This window comes from Catharus ustulatus, chromosome 30, assembly GCF_009819885.2.
Source record: "Catharus ustulatus isolate bCatUst1 chromosome 30, bCatUst1.pri.v2, whole genome shotgun sequence".
Lineage (NCBI taxonomy): Eukaryota > Metazoa > Chordata > Aves > Passeriformes > Turdidae > Catharus > Catharus ustulatus.
In genome coordinates, this window is record NC_046250.1 from 3,039,251 (window position 1) to 3,054,519 (window position 15,269).

The window sequence follows — 15,269 nt, forward strand, 5'->3', positions numbered from 1 at the left end:
GGAATGTGCAGGGAATGGAGAATCCTGGAGAAAAGGGGGATCTAGGGGGGATTTGGGATCTGATCCCAGGGAATGGGACAGGACAAGAGGGAATAACCGCGAGCTGTGCCAGGGTTGGATTTTTGGGATGACTTTTCCATGGAAAAAGGGTTGGGAAGCATTCAAGGGCCTCCATCCCTGGAATTCCAGGGATTTGGAGTGGGGGACCAGGTGAGAATCACTTTGGAATTCTTTCCCAACTCACTGATCCCCGAATCCCTCAGGATACTCAGGTATTTTAAACCTTTTATTTATCCATAAAAAGCAGTGGGGGGAAAAAAATGAAAAAAGGGGAATGCGACCATTCCATCACTTCCAGCATTCCATGGGATGTCCCGGGGGGACCTGGGATGGATGTGGAGCCTCTGGATTTATGGATTGGGGGATTTGAGGATCAGGGAGTCGTGGCAGGCCACGGCGATGCCCCCGATGAGGTTCAGGAATTCCTGGAAATCCAACTGCCCGTCGCTGTTCATGTCCAACTTCTTCATCATCCTGTCCACCACGCCCGGGTCCTTCTGGTTCTGGGGGGGGAAAAAAAAACGGGAATTGGTGCCTGGAATGAGGGGGAATTCCCTGCCCAGGGAATCCTGGAATGGTTTGGGATGGGAAAACCTTAAATATTCACATTGAGTGATGTTCCCACAATCCCATCCCGTTGCAAACCCCATCCCAGGGCTGGGACCCCCTGGATCATCCCACCCCAATCCCGTGGATCCCATCCCATCCCATCCCATCCCATCCCATCCCATCCCATCCCATCCCATCCCATCCCATCCCAATCCATTGATCCCACCCCAATCCCGTGGATCCCATCCCACTGACCCCACTGATCCCATCCCATTGGTTCTATTGATCTACTGATCCTATTGATCCCATCCCATAAATCCCATCCCATCTCATTGATCCCATTGATCCCATCTCATTGATCCCATTGTTCCCATCAATCCCATCCCAGTGGTCCCATTGATCCCATCCCAATCCCATGGATCCCATCCCATTCTATTGATCCCATCCCATCCCACTGACCCCTCGCTGTCCCAATCCCATAGATCCAATCCCACCGACCCAACCTGATCCCAACCCCATTGATCCCATCCCATTGATCCCACCCCATCCAAATCCCATGGATCCAATCCCAATCCCATTGATTCCATCCCAATCCCACTGACCCAACCTGATCCCAATCCCGTGTATCCCATCCCATCCCACTGATCCTACCCCATCCAAATCCCATGGATCCAATCCAATCCCATTGATCCCATCCCAATCCCACTGATCTCATCCCATCCCACTGACCCCACTCCATCCCAATCCCATGGATCCGATCCAAATCCCATTGATCACATCCCAATCCCATTGATCCCATCCCAATCCCACTGATCTCATCCCATCCCACAGACCCCACCCCATCCCAATCCCATGGATCCCATCTCAATCCCATGGATCCAATCCCACAGACCCCACCTCATCCCAATCCCATGGATCCAGTCCCACAGACCCCATCCCATCCCAATCCCATGGATCCAATCCCCATTCCACTGACCCCACCCCACTGACCCCACCCCATCCCAATCCCATGGATCCAATCCCACAGACCCCATCCCGTCCCAATCCCATGGATCCAATCCCAATTCCACTGGCCCCACTCCACTGACCCCACCCCATCCCAATCCCATGGATCCCCCGGATCCCAGCCCCGTTACTGACCTTGGTGAAGGCGGCCAGCTCGGTGTCCATGAAGGCGCGGAATTCCCGCTTGGACAGGGTGCAGGCGCTTCCCTCGCGGCCGGCGTAGCGCTGGAACACGGCCAGCAGCGACTCGATGCAGCGCTCCGTCTCCGTGGGCTGGGAGCGGGAACAGCCAGGAATTTCAGGATTTTGGGATGGGGCAGGGCTGGGCTCTGCCCCTTCCAGCTGTGCCAGAGGCAATCCCAGAGTTTTTAGGATGAGGGAAGGGCTCCTGTGCCCATTCCAGGGACAATCCCGGTTTTTGGGATGAAGGAAACACACCCTGTGCCCATTCCAGGGGCAATCCCTTTTTTTTTTGGATGAGGGAAGACTTCTGTGTCCATTCCAGGAATAATCCCATTTTTTGGGATGAGGAAAGGGCTCCCTCTGCCCGTTCCCGCTGTGCCAGAGGCTATCCCGGGATTTTGGGGATGAGGGAAAGGCACCTTGTTCCCGTTCCAGGGGCAATCCCGGTTTTTGGGATGAGGGAAGGACTTCTATACCCATTCCAGGAGTAATCCCATTTTTTTGAGATGAGGAAAGGGCTCCTGTACCCATTCCAGGAGCAATCACATTTTTTTGGGATGAGGGAAGGGCTCCCTCTGCCTGTTCCAGCTGTGTCAGTGGCAATCCCATTTTTTTGGGATGAGGGAAGGGCTCCTGTACCTGGTCCAGGAATAATTCCGGTTTTTGGGATGAGGGAAGGACTCCTGTGCCCGTTCTGGGAGTAATCCCATTTTTTTGGGATGAGGGAAAGGCACCCTGTGCCTGTTCCAGGAGTAATTCCATTCTTTTTTTTGGGATGAGGAAAGGCTCCTGTACCTGTTCCAGGAATAATCCCGATTTTTGGGATGAGGAAAGGCTCCTGTGCCTGTTCCAGGAGTAATCCCATTTTTTTGGAATGAGGGAAAGGCTCCCCCTGCCCATTCTGGGAGTAATCCCATTTTTTTGAGGATGAGGAAAGGGCTCGTGTGCCCGTTCCAGCTGTTCTGAAATCAATCCCTTTTTTTTTTTTTTTTTTGGGGGATGAGGGAAGGGCTGGAGGAGCCTCCTGTGCCCATTCCAGCTGTTCCTAGATCAATCCCGATTTTTTCGGGATGAGGGAAGAGCTCCCTCTGCCCATTCCAGGCGTGCCAAGGAGAAATCCCGACTTTTTTTTCGGGATGAGGGAAGGGCTGGAGGAACATCCCGACTTTTTTTCGGGATGAGGGAAAGGCTAGAAGAGTATCCCGATTTTTATTTATCCCAGTGTTTTTTTTTAGGATGAGGGAAAGGCTCAGCCGAACCCGTTCAGCCGCATTTTCCCCTGGATTTCACTCCTTGGCACAGCGCACCGGGAGCGGCTCCCGGAAAATCCCGCGGGGAGGTGGCGGATCCAGGGGGAAGGGCTCGCCCGGATCCGGGGGATTTTTGGGACATTATCCCGATTTTCCCCTGTTTTCCCACCATTTCTCCCTGATTTTCACCCATTTCCACCCCTTTTTTTTCCTGTTTTTCCACCCATTTTTCCATTTTTTCCCTCCGTTTTTTCCTGTTTTTCACCCATTCTCCCCCCGTTCTTCCATTATTTTTCCCTGATATTTTTCCCATTTTCCTCCCGGTTTTTGCCCCTGTTTTTCCCTTTTTTCCCCGTTTCCCCTCCCCCAATTTATTCCTTTTTTCCCCTCTGTTTTTTCCCTTTTTTCCCCGTTTTTCCTTCCCTTGACACCACCCCCTGTCCCCTCCCCATTCCAGTTTTGAGGCGTTTTGGGCTAAAAATCCCCTTTTCCCTGGAAAAATCCTTCCCCCCGTCCCCTCCCCAATTTTAGGACGCTTTGTGGGAAAAAATCTCATTTTCCCTGGAAAAATCCTTCCTCCTGTCTCCTCCCCACTCCAATTTTGGGGCGTTTTGTGCGAAAATCTCATTTTCCCCTCCCCTTTTCCCCCTGTCCCACCCTTCCCTTCCCCTTTTTTCCCTGGAAAAATCCCTCCCCCTGTCCCATCCCACTCTAATTTTGTTGGAAAAATCCCCTTTTCCCTGGAAAAATCCTTCCCCCCGTCCCCACCCCAATTTTGGGACGTTTTGTGCTAAAAATCTTCTTTTTCCCCGGAAAAATCCTTCCCCTTGATCCCTCCCCACTCCAATTTTTTTTGAAAAATCCCCCTTTTTTTCCCCCCTCCCCGCATTCCCGGGAATCCCTCACCATGGCTGAGCTCCTCTCTGGATTGGAATTGTGAGATCCGGAAAAAGCAGAAAAAAAAAAACTCGGGAAAAGAAAAAGTTCGGTAGCCACGCCCGGGTTGAGTCAGCGTTGTTGGGCAATTCCCGTTTCCAGCGGCAACCGCGGCTCCTCCCGAGCCTCTGGAATGTGCCCAGCCCTGTCCCGAGGGCATTCCCAAGGGGGGGAATATTCCCAAAAATCTTCAGGGGGTGGGGGAAAAAAATGAAGTTTATAAAAAAAAAAAAATCAGGGGAGGATGGGGAAAAAGGGGAAAATTTCCTAAAAAACTTTAGGGGGAGGTTGGAGAAGGAAAAAGGAAAATTCCCCAAAAATCTTCAGGGGCATGGGGTGAAAAAATGAAGTTTATTAAAAAAAAAATCAGAGGGGGGGGGTAAAGGAAGTTTAAAAAATTTTTTTTAAAATTCAAGGAGGTGGGGGAAAAGGGAAGTTTATAAAAAAATTTTTAGCGGGGGGGATGGGGAAAAAAGGGAGAAATTTCCTAAAAGTCTTCAGGGGGAGGCTGGAGAAGGAAAAAGGAAAATTCCCCAAAAATTTTCAGGGGGAAAAAAGGGAAGTTTATTAAAAACAAAAAAAAAAATCAGGGGGAGGTGGGGGAAAAGGAAGTTTAAAAAAATATATATTTAATAAATTCAGGGAGAGATGGGGAAAAGGGAAGTTTATTACAAAAAAATTCAGGGGCAGTTGGGGGAAAAGGAAGTTTATAAAAAAAATCTCCAGGGGAGGATGGGGAAAAAAGGGGGGAATTTTCCTAAAAATCTTAAGGAGGAGGCTGGAGTGGGAAAGGGGAAAATTCCCAGAAATCCTCAGAGAGAGGCTGGGAAAAAAGGGGGAAATTTCCCCAAAAATCTTCAGGGGAGGCTGGAAAAAAAAAAGTGGAAATGGAGACACCGCCATGTGTGGCCACGTCATTGTCATCGAGCTGTGTCACTGTCACCGAGCTGTGTCACTGTTCCTGCCACTGTCCCCAAGCTGTGGCACTGCCACTGTCACCGAGGGATGGCACTGCCACTGCCCTAAGCTGTGTCATTGTCACCGAGCTGTGTCACTGCTCCTGCCACTGTCCCCGAACTGTGGCACTGTTCCTGTCGCCGAACACTGTCCCTGTCCCCATCCCTGTCCCCTCACCCTGTCCCTGTCCCCGTCCCTGTCCCCCTCACCGTGTCCCTGTCCCCAAGCTGTCCCTGGCATTGTCACCGAGCACTGGCACTGCCATTGTCACCAGTCCCTGTCCCTGAGCACTGGCACTGTGGGATTTGGGGTTAGAAATTTGGGGGTTGAAATGGGAATGCCTGAACTGGGAATGCCTGAACTGGGAATGCCTGATCTGAACTGGGAATGTGTGACCCAAACTGGGAATGCCTGATCCGAACTGGGAATGTCTGTCCCAAACTGGGAATGTGTGTTCTGAACTGGGAATATCTGTCCCAAACTGGGAATGTGTGACCTGAACTGGGAATGTGTGATCTGAACTGGGAATGCCTGACCCAAACTGGGAATGTGTGATCTGAACAGGGAATTCCTGATCCCAAACTGGGAATGCCTGACCCAAACTGGGAATGCCTGAACTGGGAATGGCCGGTCCCGACTGGGAATGTGTGATCTGAACTGGGAATGTGTGACCCAAACTGGGAATGTGTGACTCAAACTGGGAATGTCTGTCCCAAACTGGGAATGTGTGACCCAAACTGGGAATGTGTGACCCAAACTGGGAATGTGTGATCTGAACTGGGACTGTCTGACCCAAACTGGGCCCCTCTCTGAGCCCTCCCAACCCCAGAACGTGACGCACGGAGCCTCTGCAGGAATCAACCGTTTATTCCCATTTTCCATGCGATGAAAAGGAAGGAAAAGGAAAAGGAGGAGAAGGAGAATCCCCCACCCACCACCAGCACCCTGTGGCCACTACAAACCCGAGCCTGGAGCCAAAATTCTCATGAAATCAAGGCTAAAATGACTGTTTTTTTTTTTTTCCTGGCCCAAAAAATTGGAATTTTTCAGAGTTTCACGTCAGAAGCTGAGAGGAGCCCCAGCCCCAGGGCTGAAGTGACACCTCAGGGTACAAAAGAGGACAGAGGGACCCAAGGACTCCAATTAGAGCAGAAATAGTGATTAAATATTGAGGGACACGCCCGGCAGGGAGGTGAAAACTCCAGCTCCGGGGGAATCTCGCTTCCTGCTGAGGATTTATTCCAGGGAGAAGCCCCCAAACCCCTCTGGACACCCCGGGATCATTTTGAATCCATTCCCAGGCTGGGAATGGGGACAGAAGTGACCCCCAAAAGGACCTGGGGAGGCTCCAGGGAGAGGCAGGATTTTTTGGATTCATCCCTCCTGCGAGGGCTCCTGGCCCTGCTTGGTGCCACCTTCCCGAGGAACCTGGGAATTGCCAGATTCCCGGCGGCTCCTCTTGCTGGGTTCCTCCTTGGGAGCCTCCTCACCCTCCTGGATCCCCTCCTTGCGCGTTTCTCCGGGATCTCTCCTCTCCAGACACTCCGGGGTGCAGCTTTTGGCTTCGCTCTCCTGGCATTCCCGTGGGATTTTTTGGGATCTCTCCTCCTGGGGTTGATCCTGCTCCACCTCGGGGATCTCGGGGCGTCTCCGGATCTCCTTGGATTTCACCCTCTGGCCGTTCCCAGTCTCTGGCTCAGCGCAATCCCGGAGAGTTCCATCCTTCACCTCTTGCCCACATCTTTCATCCAGATCCTCGGGGGCGTTTTCCTGGGATTTGGTGGCCTCATCCCGCGGTGGCCGCGGGGACACGGAGCAGGTCCGGACGCTGGCGGGCTGGCCGGGCTGGTGGCACACGATCTCGTAGGTGGCGGCTTTGGGATCGTCGCGGTTCTGGATCACATGAACCAAGTAGGCCACGGTCTGAGGCTCCACGGGCTCGGGGAGAACCCGGACTTCGGGCCGGGCCTCGGGGTCAGCAGGGATGTACCGGACCCTGAGGTCACTGACAGGTCCTGGGGGGCACAGATCGCCAGTGTCCACATCCAGGGTCTGGTATCGGCACCGTCGCGGCTCCAACTCCTCTTCATCTTCCTCCTCCAGCACCTCCAGCCTGATGGCCTCACGTGCCTCCCGCTGGTCACTCGTGGTCACTTCTTCCTCCCTTCCATGTGTCCGGCGGCCACGGCGCTCAGAGACCTCCAGCTCCCGTTCCTGATCGATTCTCCGCTCCCTCACGGCCTCTTCCCTCTCTCTGACACGGGAAATTCTCCTCTCTGCTTCTTCCTCCTCCTCACCCTCACAGGGACGTTCCCTCCGTCTCAGCTCCTCCCGTGGTTCCCGTTCCCGGATCTCACGGCGCACTTTGATATCGGCTTCTGCTGCTGCCACTGAGGTCTCTCTCTGCCTCTCGTACCTCAGAGTTTCTCTTTGTCTCCTTCCATCACCTTCAACTTCACGAATTTCACGGATTTCCCGTGTCTCTCTCCGATCAATGGCAGCCACTTCTTCCTCCCTTTCCCGTCTGCGGCGTTCAGACACCTCCAACTCCTGCTCCCGTTCCTGATCGATTCTCCTCTCCCTCAGGACCTGTTCTCGTTCTCTTCTGGGGCAAATTCTTGTGTCTTCTTCACCCTCACAGGGACATTCCCTCCGTCTCAGCTCCTCCCGTGGTTCCCGTTCCCGGATCTCACGGCGCACTTCGACATCGGCCTCTGCTGCTGCCACTGCTGTCTCCCTGCCCCTCTCGTACCTCAGAGTTTCTCTTTGTCTCCTTCCATCTCCTTTAACTTCACGAATTTCACGGATTTCCCGTGTCTCTCTCCGATCGATGGCGGCCACTTCTTCCTCCCTTTCCTGTCTGCGGCGCTCAGACACCTCCAGGTCCTGTTCCCTACCAATTCTCCTCTCCCTCATGGCCTCTTCTCTCACACGGGAAATTCTTCTCTCTTCATCACCCTCACAGGGACGCTCCCTCCATCTCAGCTCCTCACCTCGTTCCCGGATCTCACGACGCACTTTAACATCAGCTTCTGCTGCTGCCACTGCAGTCTCTCTGTCCCTCTCGTACCTCAGAGTTTCTCTTTGTCTCCTTCCATCACCTTCAACCTCATGAATTTCACGGATTTCCCGTGTCTCTCTCCGATCAATGGCGGCCACTTCTTCCTCCCTTTCCGCTCTGCGGCGCTCAGACACCTCCAAGTCCCGTTCCCGATCAATTCTCCTCTCCCTCACGGCCTCTTCCCTTTCTCTTCTGGGACGAATCCTCCTCTCTTCCTCCTCACCCTCACAGGGACGCTCCCTCCGTCTCAGCTCCTCTTGTGGTTCCCGTTCCCGGATCTCACGGCGCACTTTGACGTCAGCTTCAGCTTCTGCCACTGAGGTCTCTCTGTCTCTCTCATACCTCAGATTTTCTCTTTGTCTTCTTCTGTCACCTTCAACCTCACGAATTTCACGAATTTCCCGTGTCTCTCTCCGATCGATGGCAGCCACTTCTTCCTCCCTTTCCCGTCTGCGGCGCTCAGACACCTCCAGGTCCCGTTCCTGATCAATTCTCCTCTCCCTCACGGCCTCTTTCCTCTCTCTGACACGGGAAATTCTTCTCTCTTCATCACCCTCACAGGGACGTTCCCTCCTTCTCAGCTCCTCTCGTGGTTCCCGTTCCCGGATCTCACGGCGCTCTTTGACATCGGCTTCTGCTGCTGCCACTGAGGTCTCTCTGTCCCGTTCGTATCTCAGAGTTTCTCTCTGTCTTCCATCTTCAATCTCATGAATTCCACGCTCTTGTCTCTCCCGTATTTGTCTCCGGCCAATGGCAGCCGCTTCTTCCTCCCTTTCCCGTCTGCGCCGCTCAGACAACTCCAGCTCCTGCTCCCGTTCCTGATCGATTCTCCGCTCCCTCACGGCCTCTTCTCTCTCTCTGACACGGGAAATTCTTCTCTCTTCTTCACCCTCACAGGGACGCTCCCTCCGTCTCAGCTCCTCATGTGGTTCCTGTTCCCTGATCTCACGGCGCACTTTGACATTGGCTTCTGCTGCTGCCACTGAGGTCTCTCTGTCCCTTTCATATCTCAGAGTTTCTCTTTGCCTTCTTCCATCAACTTCAGCTTCACGAATTTCCCGAATTTCTCGTGTTTCTCTCCGGTCAATGGCAGCCACTTCTTCCTCCCTTTCCCGTCTGCGGCGCTCAGACACCTCCACCTCCAGGTCCCGTTCCTGATCGATTCTGCTCTCCCTCACGGCCTCTTTCCACTCTCTGACACGGGAAATTCTCTCTTCATCACCCTCACAGGGACGTTCCCTCCTTCTCAGCTCCTCTCGTGGTTCCCGTTCCCGGATCTCACGGCGCACTTTGACGTCAGCTTCTGCTGCTGCCACTGAGATCTCTCTGTCCCGTTCGTATCTCAGAGTTTCTCTCTGTCTTCCATCTTCAATCTCACGAATTCCACGCTCTTGTCTGTCCCGTGTCTCTCTCCGGCCAATGGCAGCCACTTCTTCCTCCCTTTCCCGTCTGCGGCGCTCAGACACCTCCACCTCCAGTTCCCGTTCCTGATCAATTCTCCTCTCCCTCACGACCTCTTCTCTCTCTCTTATGGGGCAAATTCTTCTCTCTTCTTCACCCTCACAGGGACGTTCCCTCCGTCTCAGCTCCTCACCTCGGTCCCGGATCTCACGGCGCACTTTGACATCAGCTTCTACTGCTGCCACTGAAGTCTCTCTGTCCCTCTCATATCTCAGAGTTTCTCTGTGTCTCCTTCCATCACCTGCAACTTCACGAATTTCACAGATTTCCCGTGTCTCTCTCTGATCGATGGCGACCACTTCTTCCTCCCTTTCCCGTCTGCGGCGCTCAGACACCTCCAGCTCCAGTTCCTGTTCCTGATCGATTCTCCTCTCCCTCACGGCCTCTTCTCTCTCTCTCACACGGGAAATCCTTCTCTCTTCTTCACCCTCACAGGGACGTTCCCTCCGTCTCAGCTCCTCACCTCGGTCCCGGATCTCACGGCGCACTTTGACGTCGGTTTCTGCTGCTGCCACTGAGGTCTCTCTGTCCCTCTCATACCTCAGAGTTTCTCTTTGTCTTCTTCCATCACCGTCAACTTCACGAATTTCACGAATTTCCCGTGTCTCTCTCCTGCCAATGGCAGCCACTTCTTCCTCCCTTTCCCGTCTGCGGCGCTCAGACACCTCCACCTCCAAGTCCCGTTCCCGATCAATTCTCCTCTCCCTCAGGACCGCTTCCCTTTCTCTTCTGGGACGAATCCTCCTCTCTTCCTCACCCTCACAGGGACGTTTCCTCTGTCTCAACTCCTCTTGTGGTTCCCGTTCCCGGATTTCACGGCGCACTTTGACGTCAGCTTCTACTTCTGCCACTGAGGTGTCTCTGTCCCTCTCGTACCTCAGAGTTTCTCTTTGTCTTCTATCACCTTCAACCTCGCGAATTTCACGGATTTCCCGTGTCTCTCTCCGATCGATGGCGGCCACTTCTTCCTCCCTTTCCCGTCTGCGGCGCTCAGACACCTCCAGTTCCCGTTCCCGATCAATTCTCCTCTCCTTCACGGCCTCTTCTCTCTCTCTGACACGGGAAATTCTCTCTTCATCACCATCACAGGGACGTTCCCTCCTTCTCAGCTCCTCTCCTCGTTCCCTGATCTCACGGCGCACTTTGACATCGGCTTCTACTGCTGCCACTGCGGTCTCTCTGTCCCTCTCGTACCTCAGAGTTTCTCTTTGTCTCCTTCCATCACCTTCAACTTCACGAATTTCACGGATTTCCCGTGTCTCTCTCCGGTCTATGGCAGCCACTTCTTCCTCCCTTTCCCGTCTGCGTCGCTCAGACACCTCCAGTTCCCGTTCCCGATCAATTCTCCGCTCCCTCACGGCCTCTTCCCTCTCTCTGACACGGGAAATTCTCTCTTCATCACCATCACAGGGACGCTCTCTCCGTCTCAGCTCCTCTCCTCGTTCGCGGATCTCACGGCGCACTTTGACATCGGCTTCTACTGCTGCCACTGAGGTCTCTCTGTCCCTTTCGTACCTCAGAATTTCTCTTCTTCCATCAGCTTCAGCTTCACGAATTTCACTAATTTCCCGTGTCTCTCTCCGGCCAATGGCAGCCACTTCTTCCTCCCTTTCCCGTCTGCGGCGCTCTGACACCTCCAGTTCCCGTTCCCGATCAATTCTCCGCTCCCTCACGGCCTCTTCTCTCTCTCTGACACGGGAAATTCTTCTCTCTTCCTCACCCTCACAGGGACGTTCCCTTCTTCTCAGCTCCTCTCCTCGTTCCCGGATCTCGCGGCGCACTTTAACGTCAGCTTCTGCTGCTGCCACTGAGGTCTCTCTGTCCCTCTCGTACCTCAGAGTTTCTCTTTGTCTTCTTCCACCACCTTCAATCTCACGAATTCCACGCTCTTGTCTCTCCCGTATTTCTCTGCGGCCAATGGCAACCACTTCTGCCTCCCTTTCCCGTGTGCGGCGCTCAGACACCTCCAGCTCCAGTTCCCGTTCCTGATCAATTCTCCTTTCCCTCAACACCTCTTCCCTCTCGCTTCTGGGACGAATCCTCCTCTCTTCCTCACCCTCACAGGGACGCTCCCTCCGTCTCAGCTCCTCTCGTGGTTCCCGTTCCCGGATCTCACGGCGCACTTTGATATCAGCTTCAGCTTCTGTCACTGAAGTCTCTCTGTCTCTCTCATACCTCAGATTTTCTCTTTGTCTTCTTCTATCACCTTCAACCTCACGAATTTCACGGATTTCCCGTGTCTCTCTCTGGCCAATGGCAACCACTTCTTCCTCCCTTCCCCGTGTGCGCCGCTCAGACACCTCCAGGTCCAGTTCCCGTTCCTGATCAATTCTCCTCTCCCTCACGGTCTCTTCCCTCTCTCTGACACGGGAAATTCTTCTCTCTTCTTCATCCTCACAGGGACGCTCCCTCCTTCTCAGCTCCTCACCTCTTTCCCGGATCTCACGGCGCTCTTTGACATCGGCTTCTGCTGCTGTCACTGAGGTGTCTCTGTCCCTCTCATACCTCAGAGTTTCTCTTTGTCTTCTTCTATCACCTTCAACCTCACGAATTTCACGGATTTCCCGTGTCTCTCTCTGATCGATGGCAGCCACTTCTTCCTCCCTTCCCCGTCTGCGGCTCTCTGATACCGCCAGGTTGCGTTCCCGATCGATTCTCCTCTCCCTCACAGCCTCTTCTCTCTCTCTGACACGGGAAATTCTCTCTTCATCACCATCACAGGGACGTTCCCTCCGTCTCAGCTCCTCTCCTCGTTCGCGGATCTCACGGCGCACGTTGACATCAGCTTCTACTGCTGCCACTGCGGTCTCTCTGTCCCTCTCGTACCTCAGAGTTTCTCTTCTTCCATCACCTTCAATCTCGCGAATTTCACGAATTTCCCGTGTCTCTCTCCGGTCTATGGCAGCCACTTCTTCCTCCCTTTCCCGTCTGCGGCGCTCAGACACCTCCAGCTCCAGTTCCCGCTCCTGATCCACTCTTCTCTCTCTCATTCTCCCTTTTCTTCTGGGATCATCTCTTTCTTCCCTCTCCTCCAGGATCTCCCTTTCCCTTTCTGCCAATTCCAGCTCTCGTTCCCGCCTTGTTCTCCGTCCGTAGCCACGTTCCTCCCTCTCTTCTCTCCCACATTCCCTGAGGTCGATCTCTAACGGTTCCTCCAGGTACGACTGATGTGGCCGCCTGGACTCCGGACATTCCAGCTCGTCCGCCCGGCAGCTTCTCCCTTCCCGCTGTCTTTGTTCCTGCTCACCCCGGCGGTTTTGGCTCCTCTCTTCCGCGTCCTTCCCGTTCCGTGTGCGGCGTTCCCGCTGATCCCTCCTCCTTTCTTCTGAGATCTCCACCTCCCCGACCCTGAGGTCTTGTTGCAGCTCAACTTCACGATTCCTCTCCCATTTTTGTTCCTCCTCCTCTTCCTCCTCTTGGAGCTGCCGGCGGCTCCCTCTGCTCCTGAATTCTGACTCCCGAAGGGATTTTACACTGGTCGGGAGCTTTGTCCTCTGCACCAGGAATGGAGCTCTGGGCTGGAACAAGAAGCAGCACTTGGCCACCCTGAACACCAAGAGGAGGAACTCGTTGAAGTCGATGTCCCCGTCCCCATCCCACTCCAGGAACTGCAGGATCTTCTCGATGGTCTGAGGGTCGTGAGGCTTCTGCAGGGAAAAAACACGGAGGGGAGGAAAAAAGGGGATTTTTGTGTTCCTACTCCTTGGGGGAGAAATGCAAAAATGGGAAAAATTGCCGTAATTCTTCCACTCATAATTTCACTTTAAGGGCTGTGGGAATTTATTCCCCATTTTCCTGGATGTTCCCTGAATTCATTCCCCATTTTTATGGTTGTTTCCTGAATTCATTCCCCATTTTCCTGGTTGTTCCCTGAATTCATTCCCCATTTTCCTGGTTGTTCCCTGAATTCATTCCCCATTTTTATGGTTGTTTCCTGAATTCATTCCCCATTTTCCTGGTTGTTCCCTGAATTCATTCCCCATTTTCCTGGTTGTTCCCTGAATTCATACTCCATTTTCCTGGTTGTTCCCTGAATTCATTCCCCGTCTTCCTGGTTGCTCCCTGAATTCACTCCCCATTTTTCTGGTTGTTCCATGAATTCATTCCCCATTTTTCTGGTTGTTCCCTGAATTCATTCCCCATTTTTCTGATTGTTCCCTGAATTATTTCCCCATTTTTCTGTTCCCTGGCTACAGCTCAGCAGCTCTTTCCTTTTTGGGATTTCTCCTTCACAGAAAATTAAACTACACCTCCCCCCGGTTCATTCTCAAACTTTTGCCCTTTTTTTTTGGTGGCAGAATGGGTTGGAAGAGTTGTGGGAGCAGTCACAGAATCCCAGGATTGGGAAAGAGCTCCTAAATCATGGAGTCAACTTGGGATCCATCACCCAGACCAACATCCAGGAATTTCCTGGACACCTCCAGGGGTGACCACTCCAAACTTCCCCAGGCAGCCTCTTCCAAGGCCTGGCCGCCCTTTGCATGAGGAATTTTCCCAAATTTCCCACCCTGGCAGAATGCAAGACCGTTCCCTCTTGTCCCAAAATCCCTGAGGTTGGGAAAGATCTCCCAGGGCATTGAGTGCCAACTGTGCCTGATCCCCAGAATTCCAGGAATTCCTCAGACACCTCCAGGGATGGGGATCCAACCCTCCATGAGCCCCTTGAATGCTTCCCAACCCTTTTTCCATGGAAAAATCATCCCAAAAATCCAACCCTGGCACAGCTCGAGGTTGTTCCCTCTTATCCTGTCCCCATTCCCTGGGATCAAACCCCAAATCCCCTCTGGAATACCCCAAAATTCCCCCTGGATCCCCCTTTTTTCCAGCCCAGCTCCCTCCAAACCTCTCCAGACCCTTTTCCAGCACAAAGGATCCCAATCTTTGGTGCGACCCTCCCCGCGTCCCTTTCCCTGTGGACATTTTGCCGTCCCCACATCCCAGCCCTTCCCGGCAGCGCTCACCACGAGGGAATCTGCGAATTCCCTCTGGATGAGCTCCCTCATCCTCCTGCGGCTCAGCCCGGAGCCGTCCCCATCTCCGCGGGCGTGCTGCTGGAAGACGCCGACGATGGTGGCGATGCTGTCCAAGAACGGGGACATCCTGCAGATCCGAGCGAGCCTGGAAGGGACAGCGGCAAATCGAGGGATGGGATGGGTTGGGAAGGAGATTCCCTTGGGAAGAAGGAGGAGAATTCCCCACTGGGAACACATTCCAGGGTTTTAGTGGGATGGGGAGTGGCCGCTGACGCGGTTGGGTGACGCAGGAGCGGGAACGGTGACGGGGATGCGGTGACGGATGGCGGGGAGGGAGGTGCCACCAAATCCCATGGAATATTTCCTTGGAATGGACTCTAAAGGTCTCCCAACCCCTCTGCTGTCCAGGGAGGTCTCTCAGCTCTCCATGGAGCTTCTCCTCTCCAGGTGAAGCCCTTGGAGCGGCTCCATGGCCTCATTCCAGGAGCTCCGGATGTTTCCAGGATCCCGCTGAGAGGAGCTTTAACCCAACCCAAGACAAGATCTGGGGCAGAGACCTCAAAAGCTGCGCCTGGAAACCTTCGAGGCTTCCTCCTCCTCCCCTCCTTCCTCCCTTTGTGGGATCCCCGTGCCCGATCTGATCCCGTGCCCGATTCCCGCCTCCGGAACGTGCCCGGGCACACGAGCACTCCCTGCCCCATGGAAATGTCAGAATTTCCATGGAAAAGGGAAAATTGGAGTTTCTCCAACGGGTTCCAGCTGGGAGCTGACCCCACATCCAAGGGAAGACCCCAAACTTCTCCCATATTCCCTTCCCTCAGGCACAATCCAACC

At 53.8% G+C, this 15,269-nt stretch overlaps 2 protein-coding genes across 2 annotated transcripts; both read right to left on the reverse strand.

The window, feature by feature from the left end:
• Nucleotides 1-271: 271 nt before the first annotated feature.
• Nucleotides 272-4,144, reverse strand: S100A11 (S100 calcium binding protein A11). Its single transcript, XM_033082882.1, has 3 exons — nt 3,954-4,144; nt 1,750-1,887; nt 272-563 (listed from the first exon to the last, which is right to left on the reverse strand). The coding sequence occupies exons 1-3, from the start codon at nt 3,954-3,956 to the stop codon at nt 411-413; spliced, it is 294 nt and encodes a 97-aa protein (XP_032938773.1). The 5' UTR covers nt 3,957-4,144; the 3' UTR covers nt 272-410.
• Nucleotides 4,145-6,314: 2,170 nt separating this feature from the next.
• On the reverse strand, nt 6,315-14,561 carry LOC117008640 (trichohyalin-like). Its single transcript, XM_033082613.1, has 3 exons — nt 14,424-14,561; nt 12,541-13,109; nt 6,315-12,390 (listed from the first exon to the last, which is right to left on the reverse strand). The coding sequence occupies exons 1-3, from the start codon at nt 14,559-14,561 to the stop codon at nt 6,315-6,317; spliced, it is 6,783 nt and encodes a 2,260-aa protein (XP_032938504.1).
• Nucleotides 14,562-15,269: the final 708 nt, after the last annotated feature.